Source organism: Panthera uncia (assembly GCF_023721935.1).
Source record: "Panthera uncia isolate 11264 chromosome A1 unlocalized genomic scaffold, Puncia_PCG_1.0 HiC_scaffold_16, whole genome shotgun sequence".
NCBI lineage: Eukaryota > Metazoa > Chordata > Mammalia > Carnivora > Felidae > Panthera > Panthera uncia.
In genome coordinates this window covers 8,456,014-8,478,391 of record NW_026057576.1, presented here as the reverse complement: position 1 = coordinate 8,478,391, position 22,378 = coordinate 8,456,014, and the positions used below count along the sequence as shown (strand labels likewise).

Sequence of the window (22,378 nt, the reverse complement as noted above, 5' to 3'; positions counted from 1 at the left end):
ATTGTGGGTCCTCCTCTCCCCTTCAGATGCTTTTCATTTTAATAGCTCTTGGCTGAACTAGTTATGTCACTGGGCGCAAGTGGAAGGTAACAAGAGCGAGGCTGTGAGTCTGCTGTTGACAAAGCACCGATTCACCTCCCCTGACACGAGAAGGCCTAGACCGTGCCTCCCCCGGCCCGGCCAGTAGCTGCCCACTGGCCCACGTGGGCTGTGCGTGTTGGTGGGGTCTGCGGGAGGCTTGGGGGTGACCGTGTGGTTGGTGGCCCTGCTGGGGGCTGACTGTGGCCCTCCCCCTCCCTGAGCGTCCGACACCAGGGACTACGGAAAATGGACTCAGACTCCGTCCTTGGCACTGATACCTGGGGAGCGGGCCTCGTCTCTCGCCCCTCGGCGTCCCCGGCAAGAGCAAGGACTCCAGGCCTGTGTTTTCTGCCAAAGCCCTCGGCCCTGCGTCACCACACTTAGGGGCAGATAGCTGCCGCCTCACGGTCGTGCTCTGCAGGCCCCACGTCCGCACGGTGTAGCCTGAGCTGGTTCCACAGATGCCCCCACAGAGCCTTCCTGGGAGAGAGCCGGCTCGGGGGGAGCCGCTCATTCCCGCGTCCCAGACGTGAGCTCCCGGGATGTGCTCCAAGCCGTTGGCTTCTTTCCAGGGCTTTTGGTGGCTGAGCCCTTCCTTTAAGGCCCGCTCTCCTTGCGTCCCTGACATGGGCCCCAGTCCTTAGGTGGCTAGTTAGAAGCTCAGATCTCTGGGCCCCACCACAGACCTTTGGAGCCCCCGACACTGGAATGGACTGAGAAAACAGAGGCAGTCAGGGCCGTGGAGGCCACACGAATAGCCTGGGGAGCCCTGGTTGGAACAGTTCCATCCCTGTTGGAAATCCCACCCTTGCGGGAAACAGTATGACTGCTGGAGCGTCCGTCCTGTCCCCTCCAGTGGCCGCGGGGCACCAACTAGGTGGTCAATGGATGAAGCTGAGGGACCAGCACCCCTCCGGGGACCCCCAGCTGCTCCCCCCTGCTCAGGAACTGCTCCAGTGTGAGGCTGCCCCTGGAGCGTGCCTTCGCTGCCTGGAGGGGCGAGACCGAAACCTTTGCAGGCTGGAGCGGAGGAGTCCCGTGTGTCTCCAGATACAGAAAGTGAGCCCACAAGGGCTGCTTGCTGTGGGCGCAGGCCTGGGTCCGGCAGCACGGAGAGACTTTCCCGCGGGGCCACGTGACTCCCCCAGAGCTGCTCTGCCCTCTGCCCTTGAGCCCTGCCTGCCCTGTTCACTCCCGGTCTCTGCTCTCGGCCCGCAGGCTTCATCATCTACTTTGGCTACGGTCTGTGGCACAGCGAGGAGGCGTCCCTGGCTGCCGAGCAAGCAAGGACTCCTGACGGCAATCTGGACCATTGCAAGTGACACACAGCCCCGCCCCCAGAGGTGGCAGCAGCCCTGAGGGATGCCCGCAGAGGTCCGGGAGCACCTCGCTCTCTCCACCAGTGCATCAGGCCCCCCCCCCCCCCATCCAAGCCCCACCGCAGCAGAAGGTGCAGCTACTTGAAACGCAGCCTCGGCCCACAGCCCGTGTGTCTTGCACAGACTTGCCCCATGGCAGGTGGCACCAGGTCCCAGTCACCTCTCTCAGCTCCCCGGCTGGGGCCATTTGGCTGTGGTTTCCACTGTGTCTCCTGACATCCCTCTGAACAAAGAGAACAGCTCCCGTCCTCGCCGGCTCTGTGTCCGTGCTGCTGCGGCCGCAGAATGGCGGCCACCTTTTCTCGTCACCTTGGGAGTCCAGGCCCCCCCACCCAGGACCGCTCTGGCACTGAACACGTGCATACTCCACACTTTCCGCAGCCACCTCCCTGCTCAACCCTGATGGCCGACCGTACACGCAGGATGAGTCACCCAGACAGTGCGTCCCCAGTAGTGCTACCCCCGGAGCCAAAGGACAGCTTAGAAAGGAGAAGCAGGACTGGTTTCCTTCTCCCACTCCTGTCCTCTGTGCTTCCAGAAGGGGTCGTGAGGAATGTGAGCCCTCCCTCACTTCCTCTTCCTGGCAGCGGCTCTGCCCCGACAGCTGACGGAACCCGGCCCGCTCCATGGTGGCACCGAGGCCACCGCGGGAACCAGGCGGAAGGACCGAGGGCTGGCCGGCTCCGTTCCTCATGCCTAAGCACAGGGCCCTCCGCCAGCTGTGCTCCCTCCGGGCCCAGGCCAGTTCTTGCTGCTTCTGGCGTCTTGCACGAAGGCGGCATGTCCCGAGCAACCGGAACGTGACGCTGCGTTTACGTGGGCCTGGCCTGAGATCAGCAGAGCTTAGAGCGCTGTTCTCTGTGGGTCTCTGCCAAGCGCTGACTCCCTCCCTCTGGCGCGTGCGGGTCAGTTTCTCGAGTGTTGCCAGGCTCCCAAGGCAGGCGTCTGCTCCTCCTGACGCGACGGTGGCCGGTCCTCCCAGCTGCTTCTGGCCCCTGAGGTGATCTCTTTGGCCCTTCTCTTCTCTGTAATCAAGCTGAGTCCCGTTAGCATCTGTGAATCGCTCCAAATTAAGTTGGCGCTTAGTATTCACTTGGAAAATGGCCAAATATTTACTCGGTGTGGGGTCCGCGCGTAAGAATTTGGGGTCCTGTTGCTGTCCCTGTCGTGTATCTGTTGTCCACAAGCTGCAGGTTTGTATATGGGTTTGTAGCCCGGGCGCGGACCTCCTGTCTCCATAAGTTTTAAGCTGGAGAGCCAGCTGGGGTCCCTGTACACAGCGTGCCCCCTCCCACGCACCGGAGCACTCCATGGCTCACACACTTCTTGCCGATAGGAGCCTGAGGAAACACGAGCACTGATTCCATCTTCCTTCCCATTCGAGTGTGGCTCAGGAGCCAGAAGGGCCCCCTGTTGATGGCAGGTGAGGGACACGGGCCTGTGGATCCCCCGGAAAATGTAAATGCTGCTTTTGAAGCCCAGACTCCCATTTCTTCCCCTTCTGGCCTTTGACACAAATATGGTAGAACGAAGCCTGATAAATCGGCGGCACTTGTCTCATCTCCCTCGGTGGCTCCTTGGAGAGAATTGCAGGAATTCACGAAGTGGCCAGGTGGCAGAGTCAGTCGGTGGGGGGGTGGCGGCCCGCCTCTGCTCTAGGCCCCGGTCGCCTTGCCGGAAGCTTTATTCTAAATTATCGTTTGTGAATGTTACAGAGGGAGGGGCCTAAGAGCCCAAAGTGTGGGTTTCCAAAGAAAGATATTTAAATTTATGTAGATTGGTGCTGTACAATATTTTGATAAATATTAACTTATTTTGTTGGGGTTCTTCTTGTCTGCTGTCTTTTAGGGTTTGTTAGCTATTTGTTTGCTTGATTCGTCTGTTGTTTTTCCACATAGGCAAAGAGAACTTGAGGGAAAGAGAGTGCCCAAGACGGAAGGCAGAGGGAAGAGAAAAAAATTTTTTTTTTAACTTTAATTTCTCTTTCTGAAATGTCTGTGCAAGAGAGCACACAACAGACTGTGTATACAGTTGACGTTTCAGCTGGCATCGTGGATCGTTCTAGCAACCGACAAGGTGTGTTTGCCTGATAACAGACAACATGCCGCGGGGTGAGGGCCTCCTGGCGCGTGAGTCTCCCCCTTCCTCACCCCAAAGCCGGAAAGTGCCTCAGCAAGGCTCACCCGCGCGGTGGTGAAAAGCCCCCGCTGCCTCCCTGTCAGGGCCAGGAGCCTCCCGTTTAGGACAGGACACCTGAGGGGGCATGGATAAATAGTTGGCGAGGTCACCGCGCTTCTGTTGAGAGTAGCTTCTGTGCGGTTGCCAGAGCTTTCCTCTCCTGTACACGAGGACAGTGATGTCGCGAGCGCCATTTGGGGTAGGCCTCCCCCGTGTGGACAGGCTTTTTCTTACCCCAGCCTTCATGCCTTCTCCGCAAATACACACACACACACACACACACACAGGCAAGAAATAACCACCAGAAGCGCCCAACAGTTGGCCTTCCCCCTCCCCCACCCCCGCCTCCCCAGTCCAAGCAAGACTGATTCTCGGTGTCATGGCTTGGCCACTATTTTCCTACATCATCAGAAATCCCACACTTCTAGAGATGCCCTTCAGGGACGTTGTGTCTGCTTTTCTCTGTGGCCCAGCCCCAAACAACCCACGTTGGAAAGACCCTTTTGTGTTGAATAAGCAGCCCTTCCTGCCTCCCGTGGTCCCCCCGCCCTACGTGTTCTCACGACCCCGTGAAGACTCACAAGACGCGAGCCGTGGAGCCCCAGGACCTCTGCTGAAGAGCGAGGGGTCGCCGGGGAGGCAGTCGGGCTCCGTGGGTGGGGGAGGCCGAGCCTGCTTCCAGGAGGACCGTCAGCAGAAGATTGGGCCTCTGCACACGCCTCAGCCTGCCCCACCGGCTCACACCCCTCAGCCCAACTCTGGGCCCCGTTTGTTTTTCCAAGCCAATAGCGGGGAGCGATAGGGCCATCTTTCCCAAGCTGTTTCGGAAGGACTGCTGAACTGATACTGTTGCCAGAGCCCCTCGGCCCCCTGACTCGTGGTTTTGCTCCACTGAGTCACCTCTGTCAGGACATGGTCCCAGGTGCTGGTGCTGTGGTTCGGGTATCACAGCCCCCCTGCCTGCCACGTGTCCACAGGTGACCGCACCGCGGTGGGGGCTTCACCCACCCCGAGCTCCTCAGGCCCTGGCCCGCTCCCGTGTGCACACCCGGACGAGGCACCTGGCGGTCGTTCGTGGGGCTTCCTGCGTGGCCGTGGCCGCGACCTGGGCTCTGCTGTCTCCCCGCCCCTCCGTCCCTGCCATCCCCACCACTGAGCGGGCGTTCTGAATTGACTGAGGTTTGCAGTCTGCCCAGGATGGCCCCGAGCCTGACACCGGCATAGCACAGGGGCAGAATCTGGGCTCTTTGGGGGCGTGTGGGCATGCCTCGTAAAGGCCCCACCCGACTAGGTGGGCTTGTGGGCATTTCAGGGGCCTCGCCAACCTGCTGGCTCTGTGCCAGGGCCCATCTTCTGGATTCACGTGTTCTGCTTTCACACATCTAGTACGAGCCGATTGCTCTGTCGGCTCCCTAGGGCCATCTCCGTGCCAGGCCCCGTCCCCGAGGAGTCCTGGCACGGACGGAGAAGTGTTTCCAGGCACGTCGGCACTCTGCCGGACACAGGTGTGTGACGCTTGTGTGCGGAACTGTTACAGAGTTACCGGCAGATGGAACTGAATATGTGTTACGTATATTTGTCACGTATAATTTAAGATCGGTGTTTGCCATCATCACGAGAGTATTGTAAGGCTCCTTAGGGAGAGTGAGAGACCTTTTGTTGGACTCTTGTGGACTTTTTTTTGGTATGAAGTGCTTTATCCAGTGGTGCAAGAGGATGCACTCCGTATTTCATCATCAGAGTTATGATGCCTAATGGGTTTGTAAGGCAAAAAAAAACAAAAAACAAAAAAAGTCAACTGACTTCGATACTATATTCATCACTAGAAGCCAGAGTGTTTATGTGCCCGTCGCTTCATTGAGCGGCAGTGCTCTCTTTCAAGAGGGACGGGGACCAGCCAAGGGTCTCAGGGCACAGTTATCAAGGACCCCTCCTGGATCACCCTGTAAGTGTGTTGAACTGCCGGCTGAAAAACCCACATGAAATAAAGACCTTGGCTGTGAAGTCCAGATTGAATTTCTCAGGGTATGAGCATGTCCCACAGGGTCAGGAAGACGCGCTAAGACTTTGTTAAATTATTAACAAGGTATATGACTTTGTGTTTCTTGATGACAGACTTTTTTCTTTTTTAAAGTTTGGGATTTATTTTCCCGTTTGAGAAGTTGTAATATATGTATTTAAAATAAGTTTCCCGCTTAAGTTGTGCCTTTCAGCGTCGATGGATCTAAGAAGCACAGAGGGTGATGATCCTGGTGAGGGCTGGTTTATTATCAAACCTGAAGAGCTGTGGTTTCTCCAGTAAACTTTTTCTTCTCCTGAACGTGCAGCCGTTGTTAAAAGAATTGTGTTTCTCATTCTGTAAATTGTATAATGTTTTTTGCTTGTTTGATGTTCTATTTTTCTAATAGTTTTCTTATAGTTTCTTACAATTGTGATACTAGATTAAGATTCTGACACCCAACTGCAAAGCAGCCTGTCTCTGCTGGCCCCTCCTGGTTTTATTTTAAGGACAAGCGTATAGGTCATCCATCACCTTTAAAAAAAATGTGAAACTGCTCTGTATCCCATTTTTGCTGACAACACTGTATGTTGACAACCTCCTACTATATGTTGTAAAATCAAACTATTTTGTGGTACATTATCTCATGCTTCTGCAAACTCTAATAAATTCTGTCTCAAGCATTGTGGCCGCTCACAGCGTGTTCTCAAGCATTGTGGCCGCTCTTGGCTGGGTCCCCAAGCCTGGCAGTGCCCCATAGAGAGTTCCAGATCTCGCCCTTTGCTTCTTGAGTCTTTTCCCGGTTCCCTACAGCCGGATGTTGTAATGCCCCGTTTTCCTTCGGCCATTTGGTGGAAACCCTCATTCCATGAAATAGCACCTCAACCAGGGAATCCACCCCCGCCCCCCGCACTCATTTAGGATCCCCTGCGGCTATCTCCCCAGCTCCCACTCTTTCCAGACTTGGCTTGCGTTTGGGTGGGGAAGGCTTCCCACCAAGGTTTCCGCCAGCCAGGGCGTAAAGCCGCTCATCAGCCCAAGCACTTGGTGCCAATGTGGCCCAACCGCCTTGCATTGCGCACCTTAGCCCGGCACTTCCCAGGAACTGCCCCTTTCCCCCCGTTCCCCCGCTGAGGAAGGAAGCATTTGCTTGCACAGGAGACAGATTCGGTCCACTGGCCTTAACTCTAAGACACTACGATGCAATGATTTGGTGATCACGCTGGGAGGTGTGTTGCCCGGGGAAGACAAGGCCCGACCTTGGCATCTTCTCAGCGGACACCCTGCACCCTAGGAGAGGAAGGGCCAGGGGGCCGCTGCTGGTTTCACATTCGTATCTGGCCGCAAGACCCCCGGACCGTCTCGGGCCCCATCCGCCACACGGCGCACCAGGCCACGGAACTTGGACCTTGCGCGGCATCCCCGCTCCGCACCCGGGGGTGTGCAGTGTGGCCCGGCCGCGGGCAGGCGGGAGTCCCCTTGGTCGTCCCCCGGGCGACTCCCGGCGAGCGATCTCTCCGTCAAAGGCTCTGCTGACAGCTTGCGGACGCCGGGGAGCGCCGCGCGGGAGCGCCCCGCGGTCCCGCACCCGGCGAAGGCCACGTGGGCCGGTCCCTTCCGGCTCCTTTACGCCGCCGCCGCCGAGAGGCCGCCCCCGGGAGCGCCAGGCGGAGCCCCGTTCCCGCGGCGCCGCAGCGCCACCTAGCGGCCGGCACGGCGCGGGGCAAGCGGCCCGAGGAGTCCCCAGCCGGGCGTCAGTCGTTTCGCAGGAAAGCCTGAGCCCACAGGGGATTCCAACTCGGGACGCCTGAGGGGGAGCCCCCTGGAGCAAGCCGTGCCTCGCACGGTTTGGTTACGAGACGCTTCCGGCGAATCAAAAGCCGCCTCCGAACAGCTGGGCACCGGCAGCCACGAGGAAGCCTCCCGAACTCCTCGCCGGCCTCCAGCCTGCGGGGGGCGGGGCGCGGCCGCCTATTCCAGCGCGGCCCTGCTCGGCCACCGAACAGAGTCGGCGACGGCTGGGCCACCAACCGTGGGCCGCCCTGTCCGCCCCTCTTCCGAAGGGAATAGTTTCGTCTTACAGAGTGCGGCTGCCCCGCGAGCCGGAGACGCCGCTGTTGACGACAGTGCCACGTGGCGGGGTGGGGGGGGGGTGGTGGCGGAAGTGTCGCTGCGTCCGGCACCTAAATCGCGGTGGCTCCGTGGAGGTTTCAGATTCTACTCCTTGGAACGATGACGTTCCGAGCGCCTGCTTAGATGGCAGCCCCCTGCAGGGTGGCGGGAGAGGGGGGACCGGGACACGACCCTGCCACATTAGTGTGGGTGCAGTTAACCCAAGAGACCACTGTGCGCACAGCAGGGGGGGGGCGTGCAGGGGCAGCGTGCTGTGCTCGGGGATCTGGCAGCGTGGGTGCTCCTGGCAGGCGGCCGGGGGGGGGGGGGGGGGGGGGGCAGGACGCACAGAACGCCGGGCGGGGGCCCTCGGTCACGTGCAGCCCGGTGGTCCCCGCTGAGAGCCGCGCATCACCCGCCCCCCCGCCCCCCACCTCGTGGTGCCCACACTGGCAAAACTTGCGGATGTGGTGGTGAGGGAGGCCAAATGCACCTGCCCTTCCCCAGCACGTCTAACCTCCAGGCTGAGCGGGAAGAATGGGCCCCCGGCTGTCCTGCCGTTGCCTCCAGGAGTTTAAGAGAAGCCACCTGGCTTTTAAATAAGTGACTCAGCAAACCTCAGTGAATTAACTCCGTCTTCACAACGGGGACAGCTTACCAGCCTTTCATGATTTTTTTTTTTTTTTTTTTTTTTTTTAAGTATTGGACCCAAAGTCTCCGGGACTCTGACTCTCGATGATCCCAGAGGCAATGACAGGGTGTGGTCCTCGAGTCGTCGCTTGGTGGCCGGCCACTGATGCTGCACGATGCAGCACCAGGCGCGGAAACAGCGTGCAGCTCCCACCGGCAGGTGCAAAGTATCCAGCTCTGAGGTTTCTACCCGACGTGAGCTCTTCCATCCCTCCCTTCTCTGAGATGATCCATTTTTCCTTTGCTTACCTCATGTGTAGGGGCAAGGACACTGGGGAAGTGGTTATTCTGAAAGGGGAGGACCCAAGACACCCGGGAGGAAACTAACAGGTTAGGACCGGTTGACAAGTACCATCATTAATAAATAGGCAGTTGTCCTCAACAGTCTGGAAGCACGGGTGACCCCGAGGGGACCTGTGGTGTCCCTCTCAGGTCTCTGAGTGACTCGGGATGGATCACTGCAAAAAGTCTCTGGTTCAGCAACTGTTCGGGAGAGCAGACTCGAAGTCTCTCTAAATAGCTGTCCCTGCCACATGCCCTGCAAAGCCTCCACGGGGAGCTGGCCTACCCTGGGGGGCTCCCTTGTAACCCCAAGAAGGGGGAGGCCCCCGTGGACACTCCGGGGTCCGGCTGGCCAGCCTGAGGCCGGGGGATGGTGGGGGCAGGCGCTTTCAGGTTGAAATGAGAGTGTCCTGGCTGCCCTCGGGATGTTGCAGGGAGAGCTGCAGAACTTTCCGGGGTCCTGTGTCCCGCCCCCACCCCCTTGGGGGAAGAAAGCCCAGGATAGGGAATTGCTGTAGCTGTGGACATTGCCACTCAAGGGAAAGGTCAGTGATGATCCAGATAAAACTGGTTGGGATTTAGGACACATCAAACCGTCTGTGGGGTGGAAACATACCCCTGTCTGGGTCTGAATTTGAAATCGATGCTGAGGGGGACTATATACTCAATTTTTTGTGTCCCTTTCCAACCCACTCCAGCCCCCCCCCCCCCCACAGCCCACCGAAGATGGCCTTGCAGAGCAGAGCCTCCGAGCTCTCTCAAGTCCAGGGCAGGGCTGCTGGAGATCGGGGCTGGGAGACAGCTGTGGGCACCCTGCACCTGCTGCATCCGGGGAGAGGGGCTCTCGGTGACAGTCAGCTGACCCTGGCACACGCCGAAAAGGAACCCAGCCTGCGAAACACCTCCCTGCCTCCCTGCCTCTTGGATCCCCGGCCTGAATTTCCTGAAGCCTGAGAGGGCTAACGGTTACATCAAGTGCATGTCACAGAAGGTCCCTCAAGTTAATTTTAATATGCTTCAAACACAAATATGCAACACAGAAACTGGAGGGGCCAGATAAATAGCGTGTGGCCCCATCAAATACTCAGCAAGTGTGCCAGCCCGTCAGCCCCCTCCCCTCCCCTGACACCGCACCCCCCCCCCCAGAACCTCATCCCACTTGTGGTGGGCGGGGGTGGGTGCAAGGGCACGGACATGTCTCCTGAACACCGGGAAGAGGCTGGTGAGGTTTGGTGGGTATGAGGCAGGCGGGGAAGGCTGCAGCATCCGTATGTGGAGACCATTCCAGCCTGGGAGGGGGCGCCAGGGGGACTTCCATGTCAGAGGTCCAAGTCCTAATGGGGTGGGAGGGAGGGGGGGGGGGGGGGAACGGGGCACAGCGGCTGCCGCCCCCCGCGTTTCAGGATAGGAACGACACGTGACGGGCGTCCAGGATGAAGGAAGGAGGCCAGAGCAACGTGGGAATTCGCTCAAGTACCCGAGGTCGGGGCCGGTTAGGGCAAAGCTCTAGTCCACCTAGCGAGGGATTACTTAGTTCTAACGTCTCTACAACTTTGCAATAGGCTACCACGCCGTCCGTCGCACGTTCTAATGGAACACTGAAACGCGTGTTGCCGTGTAACTGCGTTTAGCAGGTGTCGTGATGGAAGCAGTTCCTGACTGGCAGCGCGGGGCTGCTGAACCGTCCTCTGCAGGTGGCGCCTGCTAATAGAATAAATAATTGTGTCTTTCGTCAACGTGGCAGGATCTACTCTAACGGAATGCCCAACTCAATATCACAACATCATGCAGAGCCACCAAAGGAAAAAAGAAATGTTTCTTCAATGGGGATCCAACGTGTGGGTCCCTAGGATGGGCAGAGACCCTTGGAGGTTTGCGAGAAATGAGATGTAGCCGAGGCCAGCCAGCCTCGACTCACGCAAGGACCGCGACGGGCCTGTCTTCAGGCTGGCCGCGTGCGTGCCGAGCAGGTCCCCCCACCCCCACCCCGCAGGCCATTTCTTCCCGGCCCGGAGCATCCCTGCGTGAGTCTGCTGGCCTGGGGCAGGCTCAGAGGCAGCCCTGTGCTCGGGACGATTTTGAGGGGCCATCGGGAGAAAGCGCGGGGTCTTTGTCACCAACGGGAACCAAAGGCATCAGTGCCGTCACCGTATCGACCGTCAAAACTACGTCTTTCTTTGTGTATTCTGCTCCTATACCTCCAAAGCACTTACGGGGACAGCTTGCACGGTCTGTCTACCGATTCCGAGATGCATGCCAGTCCAGGAGCCAGGACCGCTGGCTGGCGGTTTCATGGGCTCCTCCATTGGGAAGAACCTCCTGGGCCTAAGAAGGGACCGCCGTCGGCTGTGGTACTGCTTGGTCGTCCGGCAGAAAACACGCCTGGCTTTGTGGGAGGTCATGTGACGGTCTAGCACAGCTTGGAACGGATCCCCCAGGATGGAAGGGCTGGCTTTCTGGAAGCTCCTGCCAGAACCCCTGAGCCACCTCAATGAACAGTGAGGGGGTTGAGTTATAGAACCGAAGGTTGCCTATGACGTGGGGGCCCAGGGTCCCGTTTCGGTGGGTTGACCCTTTATGGAATCGCATGAGAGCAAACGACACGGGGTGCCAGAGGACGCTTTCCTACTCTGTGCTCAGTCAAGATACAGATCGTACTAGCGGTGCTCCTTCCTGAGGATGGAGTGTGGATGGTCTTGGCCAACTCCAAGGCCATCCTCCCCCTCACTCTAGAAGGTCAGGCTCTTCCACATTTTCCCAAGGGTGCAAGAGCGCGACGACGGATTCCAAGATGCCGCTTGGGTAAAAAGCCAAACTCGTGTTTACGAGACTGTAGATGAGCCACTGTCATGAGTGCCGTCCACGAGAAAAGCCAAACCCCCGAGGGGCTCCCCCCACCCCAACCCTTCGCCACTCACGACAGGAGTAGTGATAGTTAAAACTTGTGAATGGGATAATAGTGACCTCACATCATGTTGACTACGAAGCTGACTGTTCCGAAGGCAGTTACCGCTCACAGATCGCTGGTGTTTGTGTTAGAGGACCACTTGGTGGTAGGTTGCAAGGCGCTTCTTCTCTGTATCTTTTTTTTTTTTTTTTCCTTTTTCTATTTTGGGTAGAAATATTCCTGGGAAGCTAGATAGAAATGCATTTTCATTTCCCAATAATTCTTAGGCACAAGTTAGAAAACTGCTGACCTTCACCAAAATATGTCAGCACTTCGTGTTATAAAAAATGCAATTCAGAACCGCTGCATGTGTATATACGTGTATCTAAATATACACACAGGTCGGTGCAGTACACAAGGATTATTCAATGTATATTCAAAACTGAGCTATTTGTAGCTAACCTGAAATTCTGCAGTGAGAGTTCATTGCTTGGGAACAACTGGAGTTTCTTTCTTTCTTTTGGCTCTAACTACGGTCAAACGTTTGCACATCAGACACTACCGTTTACGCTTTCCTAAGCGCCAACGCCAGGACAGTCTTACACGAGGATCGGAAGAGGACTTGGCTTAGAATGCAGCTAGGCAGCTACTGAGCATGCGTGCAGGGCCAGCCCCGGGCCGGCCCCTGGTCAATTCTCCCTCCAGGTAGGAGCCCTGGGTGGACGGGAGCCACGGCTCCCGCAGGCGGCGTGGCGGCGGCGTCATCTGGGCGTCGTGCTGACTCTGGCGGGAGAGGAGGGCCCCGAGGAGGAGCCGCGGTAAACAGGGGATGTGGGGGACAGTTTAACCGGGCTGGTCGGGTCCCCGGTTTGGAGCTTCCACAGCAGCTCTTCGTTGGTTCGGCTCAGTCTCTTCTTCTCCTGGGTTTCTTTCTCCACGTATTCCTGGAGATTGGCATTTTCCTCCGACAGTTGTCTGCGGGAAGAGAGTAGGAAACGATCAAGTGGCGATCACGCCGGAAGGCACCTACCTGGAGATCCGCCAGGCCAGTGGGTTTGAGGCAAGCGAGGGGGCTGTATGCGGGGGGACAGGGACAAGGGGGACCACGGTGACCAAGAACCTCGGGTTGAAACGTGAGTTCCGCTCATCCCACGGACACGTCTGTTCCCAGAGTCTCTCCGTCGACACCCTGTCGGCTCCCAGTCCCTCTGCCCGGTCAGGGGGAGGCGCTGGCTGTCCGGCGGACAGAGCAGATGCCAGGCAGAAGAGGACGGGAGAGGAGTGGGGGGCTGGTGTGGGCGTGCCGCCCAGGAGGCTCACAGACAGTGGCGACCGACAAGGACAGCACAGGGACGGTGCTGTCGGCCTCGGGGCAAATCTCGGCCTCCCCGCCCCTGGCCTGGGTCTCCAGGAGAGCAACCTGCCTTCCCTTGCTGCAAACGCTCAGTGGGTCGGCCTGCCTGCTGGGCTAGGCGCCCTCGAGGACAGGGGCCACAGCCTTCTTGAGTCCCCGGCGTCCAGCCTGGGGCCCGGCCACAGCAGACGCTCTGTGAACGTCTGCTGATGAGGGACGCCTGATGGAGAATGAATGGATGCGGTCTGTGCCGTCTGCCAGGAAGCGTGAGTTGCTTGCTTTGTGGCATTAAAAACTGACGGTGCCTCTGAGGACCCGACCGGGATAAGGACCCAGCTGTTTTGCAGCTGGCTGGACTGAGCCTGGGAAGTCACCTCACTCGCGTAAGGCCCGGACTTGCTCTTTGGACCGGGGTGCCTTTGTGATTTGCAGGGGAGGCACGGGGTTGCCCGGGCGGGGAGGAGGCTCTGGCTCCCCCCACCCCCGCCCCTCCCCTGCTCAGGCTGTCAGCAGTGGGGTCTTGCCACCCCTGCTGGAGGGGAGGTCACAGACCTGCTCCCTGCACAGTCTCCCCCATGAGCTTCTGCGGTGGTAATGAAATGCCAGCACCAGGAGCTCAGCTGTGGACGCTGTGTGTGCGTGCGTGCGTGTGTGTGTGTGTGTTTCGTGTGTTCTTTTCTTTTCTTTTTTAATGTTTTTATTTTTAAGATAGAGAGAGAGCGTGAGCAGGGGAGGGGCAGAGAGAGAGAGAGGGAGACACAGGATCCGAAGCAGGCTCCAGGCTCTGAGCCGTCGGCACAGAGCCCGACGCGGGGCTCGAACCCACGGAGGGCGAGATCATGACCTGAGCCGAAGTCGGACGTTCAACCGACTGAGCCACCCAGGCGTCCCGATGTTCGTGATTACTGACTGTTCTGTCCACCAGCCAGACACTCCCCTGTCTCCCTCCCTCTCCTTGGGCCTCCCTGTTCCCCAGGACACGCCAATATTGAAATTAGACCAGAGAACGACCCTACAATGGCCTCCAAGTGTTCAAGCGAAAGGGAGAGTAACACATTTCTCACTTGAAGTCAAAAGGGTAGCGAGGAAGGCACGTTGAAAGCCTCGACAGGCTGAGAGCTGGGGCCTCTTGCATCAAATGGGCAGCCAAGTTGTGAGTGCAAAGGGAAGGTTCTTGAAGGGACATTAGAAGGGACACCCCAGTGAACACAAATGATAGGAAAGTGAAACGGCCTTCTTGCTGATGTGGAGAAAGTGTGGGTGGTCCGAATAAAAGATCAAACCAGCCGCAGCATCCCCTTAAGCCAAAGCCTACTCCAGAGCAAGGCCCTAACTCCCTTCAATTCTGTGAAAGCAGAGAGACGTGAGAAAGCTGTAGAAGAAGAGTCTGAAGCTATGGAGGTGGGTTCATGAGGCTTATGAAGGAAGCCATCGCCATAACCTAGAAGTTCAAGGTGAAGCAGCAAGTGTTGGTGTAGAGGCTGCAGCAAGTTACCCAGAAGGTCTGGCTAAGATAATTCATGAAGGTGGCTACACTGCACAACAGGTTTTCAGTGTAGAGAAAAGAGCCTTCTGTTGGCAGAAGATGCCATCGAGGACTTTCACAGCCAGAGAGGGGAAGTCAGTGCCTGGCTTCAAAGCTTCAAAGAACAGATGACGTGCTCGTAGGAGGCTAACGCAGCTGACGACCCAAGTTGAAGCCAGCGCTCACGGACCATCCCGAAAATCCTGGGGCCCTTCAGAATCATGCTAAATCCACTCTGTGCTTTATAAATGGAACAGCAAAGCCTGGATGACAGCACATCTGTTTACAACACGGTTTACTGAATATTTGAAGCCCACTATTGAGATCTGCCCCTCAGAAAAATGATTCCTTTCAAAATATTACTGCTCGTTGACGATGCGCTTGGTCACCCAAGAGCTCTGATGGAGATGTCGAACAAGATTAATGTTGTTTCCTTGCCTGCTACCACAACATCCATTCTGCAGCCCATGGATCAAGAAGTCATTTTGACTTTCAAGTCTTATTCTTGAAGAAATGCGTTTGGTAAGCCTATAGCTGCCATAGGGAGTGATTCCTCTGACAGATCTGGGCAAAATCAGTTGAAAACCTTCTGGAAAGGATTCACCATTCTAGATGTCATTAAGAACATTCACGAGTCATGGGAAGGGGTCAAAATGTCAACATTTGCAGGCGTTTGGAAGAAGTTGATTCCCACCCTCGGGATGACTTTGGCGGGGGGGTCAGGACGTCAGTGGAGGCAGTCGCTGCGGATGTGGTGGAAACAGCGAGAGAACCAGAACTAGAAGCGGGGCCTGAAGGTGGACGGCATTGCCGCGATCTCGTGATAGGACGTGATCGGGTGAGGACTGCTTCTCGAGGCTAAGAATCGTGGTTTCTCGAGATGGACTCTGCTCCTGCCGAAGATGCTGTGAAGCTTATTGAAGCGACAAGGGATTTGGAATATTACACAAACTTGGTAGATAAAGCAGCAGCAGGATTTGAGAGGACTAACTCCAGTTCTGAAAGAAGTTCTACTGTAGGTGAAATGCTATCAAACAGCATCACAGGCTACAGAGCAGTCGTTCGTGAAAGGAAGAGTCCATCAAGGAGGCAAAATTCACTGTCGTCTTAAGAAACTGCCACGGCCACCCCAGCCTCCAGGAAGCCCACCCTGATCGGTCAGCGGCCATCAACATTGAGGCAAGACCCTCCGCCAGCAAAAAGATTCTGAGTCACTGAAACTTTAGATGATGGTTTGCATTTTTTGGCAATAAAGTATTTTTAAGGTAAGGCATGTCCGTTGGGTTTTTAGACACAATGGTATTTCACACTTAACAGATTACAGGGGAGTGTAAACTTCCCTTTTATACGGACCGGGAAACCACTCATTTGGGGAAAATTCATCTGGCTGCTTCCCTGCGACACTTGCTGTCTTGGGGTGGTCTGGAACTGAAACTACAGTATCTCCGAGGTATGCCTATAACCTCCCGCTGGCCGACCGAGCCCCAACCCTGCTTTACTCCACATCCTTCCTTGAGAGTTGGAGCACCTCCGAGCAGGGGACTGAGAGGGGAACGCTATTGCCCACAATAGCTAGCGGCATTCGGCTACACGGCTTCCCTCTGGCTTCTGCACCCCCCGCTGTCCGCTGGCCGGGCGGCCCAGGAGAACGGCTCAGCGGCCGAGGGCCCCCCACGGGTCTGCCCAGCTCGGCTCAGGGGCTGCTTAGGTGGTTCTCCTCCTTTGCCTGGGGATGCTCAGCTGGCAGTTCTCTCCAAAACGCCCAGAAAGGAACCTTCCACCTCCCAGCTGCGTTGGAGACCCCTGCCACGCATTTCTGCCGATTTCGCTCGTTTCCCCCAAGGTGGGGACAACCGAGATGCAGACCCAGGGCACGGGCCGGGTGGCCGACGTGGTGGTGTGTTTTGTCCTTCTCTTCATACGGGAAAGGCCGAGAGCCTGCGTGGGGAAGGCCTCACAGCTCGGAGGAGTGAGGCAAATTGGATGCTGGGACAAAAACAGAGCCCTCAAAGAAGTGCTACGGCAAAGCCACTTTGTAGGTGACACATGCTTTAGGAAGCTCACACAGCCGGGCCCCCCTACCTTGTGACAACGGTGTTCTGGTCGATCCTTGCTTTGAGGTCTTCGTTCTGCTGCTGGAGAACCTGGATCTTTTCTTCTAGAATAATGTTCTTTTCCGCCTATAAAAGACGCAGTGTTAAGAGGTTCTCAGCAAGGCTTCTGGGCTTTGGTTGTCAAGAACAGTGCTTGGCAGACGGCAGTTTGCGATGCCTTAGTGATTACAGAATCAAGTTAGAGGGATGTGAGCAGCCTGTGCCTTTTAAACAGAACAGGACAGAAAATACCAGAGTGCAAACCATACGTAGTAATAAAACTATTATTGTTACACATATTTTAGATATAAACATTTTTTTACCTCTACTGTGCACGTGTGTGCGTACATCAGGTTCCCGTGTAGAATACATTTCTCGTGGGGAGTGTCCCTGCTGTCAGAGGGGAGCTGCGAACACCGCCGGGACCTAGGGTGGCTGACGGGTCCCCGGGTTCTTCCTGACGGGTCAACTGCACTACATCACAATCCCTGGCCCGGCGTGTTTGCACAATATGACATTCTGAATTAACGGAGGGGTGGGAATACAAATGGCGCGGACGCATTTTTTCCTTCTGAGGGTCCGGGCAGCCAGGAACCCAAAGCCCGAGACTGGCTCGGTACATTATCAGAAACTAACGCCATCGATGGTCAGTATCACCCTGCAACTTACGCCTTTTTCTCTGTCCGTGTGTCCCCCCAGGGCCCTGCTGAAGTACAGTTCCATTCTAAGATAAATTCAGAAATAAATTTTGTTTTGAAAAGAAAATGACAAATTCACCGCTGGGTAGTTGATCTCGGAAGAGAACTGTCACCCTCCCACGAACAGGGCTGGGCGTCAGAGCCAACGGGCCGGGCTCTGTCGTAGCTCTTTAGTCAGGCCCTTGCCTTCAGCCTGCATCTGTGCTCCCAAGGAATGGGAAGTGACTAAACTGGTCTTTTTTTTTTTTTTTAATGCTGAAAGGTTTCTGCAAGGAGAAGTCACGCATGCTGGCAGAATGCCTGGCACATGGCTAAGAACAGCCAAATAACCCCCGAGGCTTCTGGGTGACCAGACAACTGAATGCGGATGGCCCAGCCTGGGGGCGGAGGGTCGTGGGTCTCCGCGTGAGCCGGGCTGCATGACACGGCTCGGAAGGGCAGGGCTCTGACATTGCTGGGAAGCTCCGTGTGGTCACCATCACCCAGGATGCTGGCTGTGGACAGTCCCACCCCAGTCTGCCCCCGTCCTACGCCATACAGCGAGAGACGCCTCACAAAGCAGAGGTGCTAGAAAGAGAGGACATGATGGCCGAATACGGCACGTGGTCCTAGATCAGCCCCTGGTGTGGGAAAAGCGGCGGCAAGGGATATCTCAGAGACAGACAGGGACAAACGTTCAAAGGTAAGATGAGATGATCCATCACCGAGACGGCAAGTTAAAGGTCTGCTCGCTGGAAGAGAGCAGGATACGACCATCTGCACGTGGGGGGGGGGGGGGGGGGGGGCACACCGTAGAGAGCAAAAACTCTGGAAAGCGTTAGCCGTGGTTGGAAAGACATCTTAATCTCCTTACTTGCGTCTATCTTATAATTTTTTATAATGCACGTATTTTCTTTCTGCAGCGTCAAAGTTAATTTTGAATATAGCAATCAAAAAGGAAGAACAGCGATCTGAGACCCCGAGGCCAACCTCCACCTCCAGACGGTGTCTCCTTGGAAGCACGCTGCTCTGCTTAGTGACTCTGACGACCGTCTCCAGCTCCAGCCCTTGTATGACCCTTGTGCCTGCAGGGGAGGGGAGTGAGCTCTGGGGCGCTCTGTTTCTCCAGCGGGCCCCTTTGCCAGTTCCATGGCAACCGGGCTGAAGGGGGAGGCAGAGGGCCGCGAGGGCAGGGACGGGAGCCCTGGGGCCAGGGCTCCCGCCCGGGTGGGCCACTTACGGGCTCTGGGTGAGATACACCCCCTTCCTATACGTCTGCATATACGTCTGTGAAATGAGGCTCCTGACAACGCCCGCTCCAGTGGGTCGCTCCAGTGGGTGGAAGAACCAACATATGGAAAGTGCTCTGCTCAGTCTGGCCACCCATCCCCCCAGGGAGGAGGGAGGAAGCAGCACTCCTCCAGGGCAGGAAGGCCGGATGGGGGGCTGGAGACAGGCCATCAGGAGGGCTCCCACTTGCACAGGATGAAGCCACTTCAGTTCCCTTATTAGAACTCCCGGCTTCCCAGGGGCGCCTGGGTGGCTCGGACGGTTGAGTGTCCGACTTCGGCTCAGGGTATATGATCTCGCGGTTTGTGAGTTTGAGCCCCAAGTCGGGCTCACCGCTATCAGCACAGAGCCTGCTTTGGATTCTCTGTTCCCCTCTCTCTCTGCCCCTGCCCGCCCCCTCAAAAAAAAATACATATTTACATATACATATGTACATATACACACACACACACACACACACACACATATATATTAAATAAAAGAAACTCCTGGCTTCCTAAGAAAGGCCTGGAGACCAACCGTGGCATTTCTGCTCAGGTGTAAGCAATGGACAGGGAAGGGCCCACCGTCTGCAGGCTGTGAATCCACGATGCCAGTAAGGCATACCATTCAGGGGACTGGAACTCTCCCAAGGACGCAGGCCGACTCACCAGTTTTTCTAGCTCAATGATCTTCTTTTCCTGCTGGTGTATTTGCTGATTCTTCATCTCTAATACCTGCTTCAAACTCTTCATGTCTTCTTCCAAGTGCTGATAGGGAGCCAGTGCAATCTACAGCGGCAGAGAGCGAGAGCCGGTCACCGGCGGTCCCAGCACAGCCCAGTATGCACCGGTGCCGTGAACCCGGTTAAATCTGGCCTTCCATAACAAGCTTCCCAGGAGGCCCCGGAGTGTCAGCATGGGCGCATTCACGGCCTTGCCTGATACAGACGCCCGCTGCTCTCCCCCTGGAAATGCAACGAGAGACCCAGCTCCCCGGGGAATGAGAGAGGTAAGGCCATCATCCACTGACCAGCCCGGAGGCTGGGATGGCTGGAGGCTGCCAGCCCATCCCCCAAAGGGAGCTCATGGAGGAAAAAGAGCAAACTCGACATTGACTTTTAACATTGGCCCAGACCACTTCATTCAGCAGACAGGTCAGGAGTCACAGGTCTCCCCTGTGTCCACGGGGAGTTGGGGGTGTGTGTGAGGGAGGGATTCTTGCATAGGAAGTCAGCAAAGTGGTTCTGAAAGCAGAAAAGGCGTTTCAGAAAAACAAATGCTAGAGTAAGGTTGCCAAGAGGTAATAACTCAACAACAAAATACCGGACATTGAGTTAAGGTTGAATTCCAGATACACCGCCTTTTTTTTTTTATTTTTTTAAAGTGTCAGTATCACATGGGACGTATTTATGCTAAAAAAAAATTCACTTATTTATAACTCACACTACACTGGGCGTCATGTATGTTATCTGGCGACCCTCCATCACAGGGAAGGAGTTTTGCCAGCTTTTCTGGAAAAAACTCCCCTCAAGTTACCAATGCAGCCATCGGGGGTACCTCCTGTGCGGGCCTAAAGGACAGCTGGGGGCGAACGAGTGGAGGGGTGGGTCCCAGCCGGGGGGCGGGGAGGGGTGGCGGAGAGCTCCCAGGCGGGGTGGAGCCCAGCTCAGGGACAGTGGCTGGGGAGTGGAATCTGGCAAAAAAATCATGCCAACGGAGAACCCCACGGCCGTCCCCTGTGTCAGGAGAGAGGCGTTGACGGGGACGTGTCCTGGCCAGCTGTCGCTCCAGCAGTGGATCGACACAGAGGCCCTGTCACCGGGGGAGACTGCAGAGGTGACTCCTGGCGGGGGGGGGGGGGGGCCTGGGGGGGCCCCAGGCCGGGGGGGCGGGGGGGGGGGGGGGGGTATGACTACCTCCAGCTGCTCTTCGGTGTTCTTCCTCAGGGCCTCCTCAAAGCGTCTGGCCCGGTCCCGCAGAGACTGGCTCTGGAAGGTCAGCATGTGTACCTGGTCCTGCAAGGCATGATAAGAAGGCCAGCTTGGTCCGCCGCAGGCACTGCGGCCCAGGGAAGCCGTGAGGCAACGGCCACCCCGCCGGGCCGCAAGGTGGAGGCCGCTTGGATTGCCTGTTCCACGTGGTAAGAGGGGGTCACGTGGCACCCATGCTGCACATGAAGGGTCCCGACCCCGGGGGAGAACTTGGGGGCCGGCAGCCTGACTCCGAGCACCTCCCAAGATGAGAACACTGCCCCTCGTCCCCATATAAGGAGCCTGTTGGCGGGAGGCATTTCGTGATTTAATATCTGAATTCATTATTAAACTATTATTAATTACTTAATATCTGATTCAATGATCTGATTTAGTATCACAGAGGCAAACTACCACCAGAGGGAGGCATCTAGTCCCTGACTTTAGGAAGAACAAGATACCTACCTCAACGGAGAGCTGCCCTCGTTTCTACACCATTGAACCATCCTTGACCTTCACCGTCTGCCTGAGACCCCTCTTCCCACCACCAAACGCACTAATTTTGGGGTCAAGGCTCGAGTCCCGCCAGTTCCACCCGCGTGATGTTCCTGGGGTCCGCAAGCTCTCCTGGTCCCTCTCCCTGAAGTTCAGCCACGTGCTTGGCCCTTTCCTGCACCTGGCGTCTGGGGCAGGACCCTTCTGCCCTCAAGGTGGAGTCAGGGGGAGCCTTCGAAAGCACAAACCCGACCCCGTCACCCCCTCCGTGTAAAACCCCACTGGCATCAAGATGAAGCACGGACTTTACACAGTGTCCGTGCATCTTCCGAACGGCCTCTCTTGTCTCCCGGCTCGCTCAGATCTCACTGTCCCCTCCAGCCCCGCCTTTCGTTCCTAAATGTCCTTTCGATCTAAAATGTCAAATGTCTCCCACCAGCAGTGCCTCCACGGGCCAGCCCCCTCTCCTGCTCTGCTCGCTTCTGGCCTCCTCCCCTTGGCCTTCCTGGGCCTCAGGGCCGGATTGCACGTCCCTGGCGTGGGCTGCTGTGTGGGCGGAGTCTTTTCCCCTGTGGAGAGCCTCTCCCTGGCTGGACCAAGGCTCCCGGCCCCCGGCTGTCAGGGCAGATGCGACTACACTCAACCTCGCTTGCAACCCCAGCCTGAGCACGGCAGGCGAGCAAAGGGTGCAGGGCAGTGGGCTTTCTCGCGGTGCCCCAGCGCAGCGAGCGACGGGGCCTCGTCCACGCAGCGTGTCCCAAGATACTCTGCCCAGTGACGCCGCTTCTGTAACATTAAAACACAGGGACTAGGGTCTCCCCAAGGAACTCTGCCAGCATGAGAAGTGACCTCACCCCACTGATACGAAGAGCTAGGTATTGTAAATGATATAATTCCACATGAAAATACCGTAACGTATGAAACGCTGGCTTGACTGCTTTCTTCATTTCGCCAGAGGACCCTGTTTTACAAACCATCTTTGGCGGCTTCCTTTTCCATTTTTTGTTTTTGTTTTTTGGTTTCCAGTTATTTCCAATTTCATTTTTAAGGCATAAAAGCCCCCACGGTGCCATTCAATGCAAATGCTGGTACATTCGAGCAATATAGTTATCAGTGGGAGTCTGTACCCACAGGAGCTGGTGAGTGGAGATCACAGCCCCGGGCAAACCCGGCTGGGCCCTGGCACACAGCCATTGGGCAGCCCGGTCACCTTCTAGAACATGACTCTAAAAATGTACCGCTACGTGGCTCCTATCCCAAACCCGTCCGCGTTGTCGGAGGAAGCATTTCTTTCAAGTCTCTCCCCGTCCGTTAAAAAAATAAAACCGTGAAAAGACACATCAGGCAAACGCCACTTAGGATAGATCTAAAATGTCAAACTGTGT

General features: G+C 56.6%; 2 protein-coding genes across 5 annotated transcripts in view; one reads left to right on the top strand and one right to left on the bottom strand.

Annotated features, from left to right (window-relative positions):
• The window catches only part of SLC7A1 (solute carrier family 7 member 1), an 80,534-nt gene extending 74,212 nt beyond the window's left edge, over positions 1 to 6,322 (top strand). For all 4 annotated transcript variants that reach the window (XM_049647389.1, XM_049647391.1, XM_049647392.1 and 1 more), the window contains one exon: positions 1,300 to 6,322. In XM_049647389.1, the coding sequence (XP_049503346.1) occupies positions 1,300 to 1,403 (104 nt within the window). In that variant the 3' untranslated portion in view covers positions 1,404 to 6,322. The remainder of the gene's footprint in view (positions 1 to 1,299) is intronic.
• Positions 6,323 to 11,690: 5,368 nt separating this feature from the next.
• MTUS2 (microtubule associated scaffold protein 2) overlaps positions 11,691 to 22,378 on the bottom strand; it is a 495,531-nt gene continuing 484,843 nt past the window's right edge. The window contains 4 exon segments of the mRNA XM_049647388.1: positions 11,691 to 12,583; positions 16,570 to 16,667; positions 19,198 to 19,317; positions 20,445 to 20,543. Of these exon segments, the coding sequence (XP_049503345.1) occupies positions 12,370 to 12,583; positions 16,570 to 16,667; positions 19,198 to 19,317; positions 20,445 to 20,543 (531 nt within the window). The 3' untranslated portion in view covers positions 11,691 to 12,369.